The 5,867-nt window shown below is 40.8% G+C and overlaps 1 protein-coding gene across 1 annotated transcript; it reads right to left on the bottom strand.

Moving 5' to 3' along the window:
- Window positions 1-4,220: 4,220 nt before the first annotated feature.
- On the bottom strand, window positions 4,221-5,633 carry LOC124988013 (tripartite motif-containing protein 60-like). Its single transcript, XM_047557157.1, is given in 1 exon segment — window positions 4,221-5,633. A coding segment is annotated over 1 exon segment (1,413 nt).
- Window positions 5,634-5,867: the final 234 nt, after the last annotated feature.

The raw sequence follows: 5,867 nt of genomic DNA, 5'->3' as shown, positions 1-5,867 counted from the left end.
TTATGTCTTGCTGATTTATGCTTCCCTTAAGCAGCATGTAGTGTCCTTCTTTATCCCTTCTGACTAGTTTTGGTTTGAAGTCCACATTATCTGAGATGAGGATGGATACTCCAGCTTTTTTGCTGTGTCCGTGTGCATGGTATGTTTTTCCCCATCCTTTCACCTTTAGTCTATGGGTGTCTCTTTCTATGAGATGTGTCTCTTGCAGGCAGCATATTGTTGGATTTTTCTTTTTAATCCAATCTGCCAGTCTGTGTCTTTTGATTGATGTTCAGGCCATTAACATTCAGGGTTATTATTGTGATATGATTTGTATTCCCAGTCAATTGACTCATATTTGTTTTTGACATGATTCGGTTTCTCCTTTATTTGGCTATTCCTTTAGGCTAGCGCCTCCTGTTGCTGATTTGCATCATTGTTTTTCATCTCTTCCTCATGGAATATTTTGCTGAGAATGTTCTGTAATGCTGGCTTTCTTTTTGTAAATTCCTTTAGCTTTTGTTTATCATGGAAGGATCTTATTTCATCGTCAAATTTGAAGGTAAGTTTTGCTGGGTATAAGATTCTTGGTTGGCATCCATTTTCTTTCAGGGCTTGGTATATGTTGTTCCAGGCCCTTCTAGCTTTTAGGGTCTGGATTGAAAAATCTGCTGATATTCTTATTGGTTTCCCTCTGAATGTAATTTGATTCTTTTCTCTCGCGGCCTTTAAAATTCTGTCTTTATTTTGTATGTTAGGTATTTTCATAATAATGTGCCTTGGTGTGGGTCTGTTGTAATTTTGTATGTTTGGAGTTCTATAAGCCTCTTGTACTTGGTTTTCCATTTCGTTCTTCAGATTTGGGAAATTTTCTGTTATTATTTCATTGAATAGATTGTTCATTCCTTTGGTTTGTTTCTCTAAGCCTTCCTCAATCCCAATAATTCTCAAATTTGGCCTTTTCATGATATCCCATAGTTCTTGGAGATTCTGTTCATGATTTCTTACCATCTTCTCTGTTTGTTCCACTTTGTTTTCAAGGTTAAATATTTTGTCTTCAATGTCTGAGGTTCTGTCTTCCAGGTGTTCTATCCTATTGGTTATGCTTTCTATGGAGTTTTTAACTTGGTTTATTGTTTCCTTCATTTCAAGGATTTCAGTTTGGTTTTTTTTCAGTATCTCTAACTCTTTATTGAAATGATCTCTTGCTTCCCGTATTTGGTCTTTTAACTGTTGATTGGTGCGATCATTTAATGCCTGCATTTGCTCTTTCATCTCCTCCTTCAATGCCTGCATTTGCTCTTTCATCTCCTCATTAGCTTCCCTGATCGTTTTAATTACGTACATTCTGAACTCCCTTTCTGACATTTCTTCTGCTCTGCTGTCATTGGGTTTTTTTGATGTAGTATCTAGGTTTGTTTGGGACATTTTCTTCCCTTGTTTTCTCATAATGGTCAGTTGTCAGTGGGACCCTGAGATATTGCAGTTTTCCACTATTGGCTTATAGTGTCCCAGTAGATTTCCAGTGTATCACCTCCCAGCCTTCAGTAGCCTGATGTCTTGGAGGAATCTGATAAAGCAGCTCATTCGAAGAATACTGCCCCTAGCCCCCTACTGGTTCCACGTTTTGGAACTGGCTCTGTGCGGAAATGCTCTCACTGTGGGCCTGCACCGTGCAGCTGGCCGTGTGGGAAGAGCCCACTGCCGGAGTGTGGAAGACTACCTTGGGAAGACTCAAGCTGCCCTGCCCGGCTCTGCTAAGCCACCTCTATCTGGGCCTGCCACCCGGGCTGAGCTTTACCCAGTGGGCAGACTCACTCGTGGCTCCACTTCAGTTCGAGTCTCTCAATGCCTCCCCTTCTTAACTCCTGGGTTGTGGAGCGACCGGAGGTGCAGTCTCCCTCTAGGCCGCCATCTTGGATCGCCCCGTGAAGAGAGCCCGCAGCCGGAGTGGGCAGAGCCGCCTGAAGAGGTCTCTGGCTGCCCTGCCCTTATCCCTGAGGCTGACTGCAGATCGAGGCTCTCCGCTGGTTCTTTGCAGGAGTACACTGCACTGCAGGGGCTCCGGGACTCGGAGCGTGCTCTGTTCAGACAGGCTCTCACTAGCGGGCCAGTTCCGTTCCGAGAACCTGGAGAAGCTGGCTGTGTCCAAATTTTTTTTTTTTAGAAAAGATTTGATGCTGCAGTTTTGAGGTGGATTTCCCTCTTCTCTGGGAAAAATGATTTTCCTTCAACTCAGTCCTTCACCTGATTGGATATGGCCCATCCACATTCTCAAGGGTACGTAAAACCAACAGACTACAAATGTTAATCTTGTCTTCCACAGACCCTCACAGCAACATCTAGATTAGTGTTTGACCAAACAGCTGGACCCCATAACCTAACCGCGGAGACATCAATTTGGGCCACCCCAGGGTCATAGGCTGAGGCCCCTCCAATACCTACCCTGGCTACACCTCCTGTCTGGAGTGTCTTTTCCTCAGACATCTGCATGGCTGATTCTTCTGGCCAAATCTTCAGTCTCAGGTCAAATGTCTTCTTAGAGACATTCCCTGCCCCTCCCTTTCCACTCCCACCCTCTCTACCACAGAGCCTTGTTTGATTTTCTTTGGGGCAATTTATTTTCTTTGTGGAAATTAAAATCTTCATGTATTGTCTTTGTCCCACTAGAAAGTACTCTCCATTACAGCAGATCCATAACTAGGTCATTGATCACTCACTCATGTCAAAAACAGTGCCTGGCACAGAGTAGGTATTCAATAAACATCTGTAGAATTCATTATAGGCCCAAGGAGACAGGTAACTGGTTCCATGGCTAAACAGCTCAAATGATGAGAAACTGATGGAAATGTTTCAACTCACACTAAGCTGAAATCACCTCCACGTGAAAAGTCAGCTGTTTGTCCTAGATTTATCTTCAGAACCACACAGAATAATTCTGTTTCTCACCCCATGTCCCTAAACATTTGAATACAGTGTTCTTTTCTCTTATTAACTTTTCTTATCTAGGCTAAGAGTCTTCAATTCCTTCCATATCATGCTTTTCAGAAATCTACCGTAACTTGTATATATTCCAATTGAAAGTTATCTCTCTTTCTCAACAACCCCCCCCACCCATTATAAACTTAAGACTGGTTTGTATTTTCTAATCCCATAAGGCAAGTTGCTCAGTATGAGTCAGGAACTCAGAAAGTGACAGGTCACCATAAACATATGCATTCGTGTGTATTTGAGAGTATGATGAACTCTTAGAAATGATAATGATCTTTTTAAAAAAAACTTTAATTTGTTTTAATTAGTTACATGACAGCAGAATGCAGTTTGAAACATCATACATAATGGGGTATAATTTCTCATTCTTCTGGTTATACATGATGTAGAATCCCACCAGTCATATAGTTATAATGTAACTATACGACTGGTAATAGTGTCTGGTTCATCCTGCTATTCTTCCCATCCCCACACCCCCTCCCCTCCTTCACTGCCCCCTACCTAATCTAAAGTAACTCTCTTCTTCCCTAGGCCCTCTTTGTGAATCAGCATTGGCATATCTGAGAAAACATTCACCTGATTATGATCCTTTAAGTAAAAGTAATAATGTTGGGGTCTTCGAAGTGGCAGTCTGGCTTTTTGCACTGGTCACAGCACACCCCAAATAGATCAACGGACATGGTAGAAAAAGTGTCTGTGTTAGATTACAGAGGACAAAACTCACTCACAAGAGAAATTCTAAATTGTTTAAGTTTCATTTGACTCAGTTCTCTGTATTTATCATAGCATCATTTGTAGAAGGAAGAATGGGAAGGAAGAAAAAGGCAAGGAAGGAGAAAAAGTTCACCGCTAAAATTGTTTTGGCAAGAGGTGACCGTTGTATGATACTGTGAATGTATAAAATGCCATAAAATTATTGAATTAAAAATGGTTAATTCTATGTTATGTGAATCTCACCTCAATTTGAAGTACATAATAATATTATTTTTTTTACAGACAATTTAAAAATTTTATTGTCTGTCAATAATTCTCAAACATTTAAATTAGAATTCAAGGAACTTGACAACTGATATTCAGAACATCTATGAAATTACATTACTATCCTGTTTCCTTTTTTTACAGTTGCTGAAAATTAGGGAGAAAAAAAAATCTATTCTGGTTTTCAGTTGTAAAGCTCAAAAAGATTCCAAAAATGAGATTACATTTACAAATTAACCCTAAAAACTAAAAAGAACAATTTACCAGGTTCTTTATCTTTCGTCATCCACTGATAAGATTTTAAGAGGTTCAGAATCTGTTCTGACATAGAAATAAGGCCAAATGGTTCTGGTAAAAGAATCACTGAAGCTATACAGGAGAGACCCGTCATTCACATTATAAAAGGAAACCTCACCCAATTCAAAATCCAAAAAAATGCCAATCTTACTGGGTTTTGGTACTGGCAGAAGCTGGGTTTTCTTAGGACCGAACACAACATGACCACTCTCAATATATCGTCCAATTGCCAAGAAGCCACTCAGGACTGATGGTCGATTCCTCCAGTTCCTAGGAAGATAATCATGACACACACCCAATGTCCACTGAGGTTTGTTTCCCACATATACCTCCCAGTAATGTCTACCAGAATAAAATATCTTAGAACCCAGGACAGCAGGGCAGAGATAAAATCTCCTTGAGTTATAACAAACACTTTGTTTTGTTCTTCCATATTTTACACTTTTTCTATCCTCAGAGACAATAAGCTGAGGATACGCTGTGTCAAGTTCTAAACTCACATCTACCTGAAATTGCTGTATAATTCTGTCTAAGCCAGAATACTGTGGAGGAAGACTAAAGCCATACTTCTTTAACCCGAATGAAGAAAGTTCAGGGCGTTTTAGGTTTTGATACTTTTGGCGTATACTCTTAACATGCCTCAGTACTGCCAGGTCTGACTGCACACACTTGCCCTCTATTTCCTTCAGTAAGCGTTTTACTGTGGAAACATGATCTGAAAAGGTTATAAGGTTTTTATTAAGTTTTGATAAAATGTCCAACCCTTCATCTTGTATCTGCTTAAGCAGAGCCTCTTGTTCATTCTGTAAAAACAGTCTAATTTGCTCAAATTCAGAATTTATTTCTTCTTTCCTATATTCTACCTTCTTTCTCAGCTCAAGAGACTTCCTGCTTTGCAGAATGATCACTTTTTCAACTCATTCCACATTAGTCTTCAAGGGCTCGATGCTAGATTCTAGAATTCTTCTGTGGTAGGTAGCAGCTTTCTTAATGGGACAAACGTAGTGCCTCTGATGTTCAGCAGAGAAACTGCACTGGGTACATAAAATCTGCAGATCCTTCACACAGAAAAGGGTCAGAAATTGATTGTGTTTCTCACATAGAGCATTTTCTTCTTGCCTCTTCCTCTTGCTCCTTCTGATCTGGAGGAGTTTAGCAATTTCAGTCAAATTACAGAGATGGGGGTTCCTCCTGAACTTCCTTTCTGGAAACCAAAATTGGCAGACAGGGCAGGGAAAGGCATCATTTAGATCTTTCCAGGACAGATTGAGGCAGTGAAAACAGAAGTTGTGCCCACAGTTAATGCTCACTGGGTCTTTCAAGTAATCCAGACAGATGGGACAATTGCACTCCCCTTGGAGGTTTGCGAGGGCGGTTACAAACTCCATTGAACTGAGTAAAGGTGGTGCCCAAGGTAACACTCCCTTGGTAAGCCTGCCTCCCTAGAGCTCAGGTCTAACTGTGAAGTATGAAGCAAAGAGCCCTCCAAGTCCGTGCGCACACACCAGACCTAGGTATCACTGGCCTGGCATGCTAGTAGATGTCACTGAAGTCTTGTTTAGACCTCTGCACCTTAGCTCAGGAGAAGAATTCACAGCTTATAACTCTACCACAGATTAGTC

Source organism: Sciurus carolinensis, chromosome 7 (genome assembly GCF_902686445.1).
Source record: "Sciurus carolinensis chromosome 7, mSciCar1.2, whole genome shotgun sequence".
In the NCBI taxonomy this organism is placed as follows: Eukaryota; Metazoa; Chordata; class Mammalia; order Rodentia; family Sciuridae; genus Sciurus; species Sciurus carolinensis.
The sequence above is the reverse complement of the archived record's forward strand: the minus strand, read 5'-3'. Positions and strand labels throughout refer to the sequence as shown.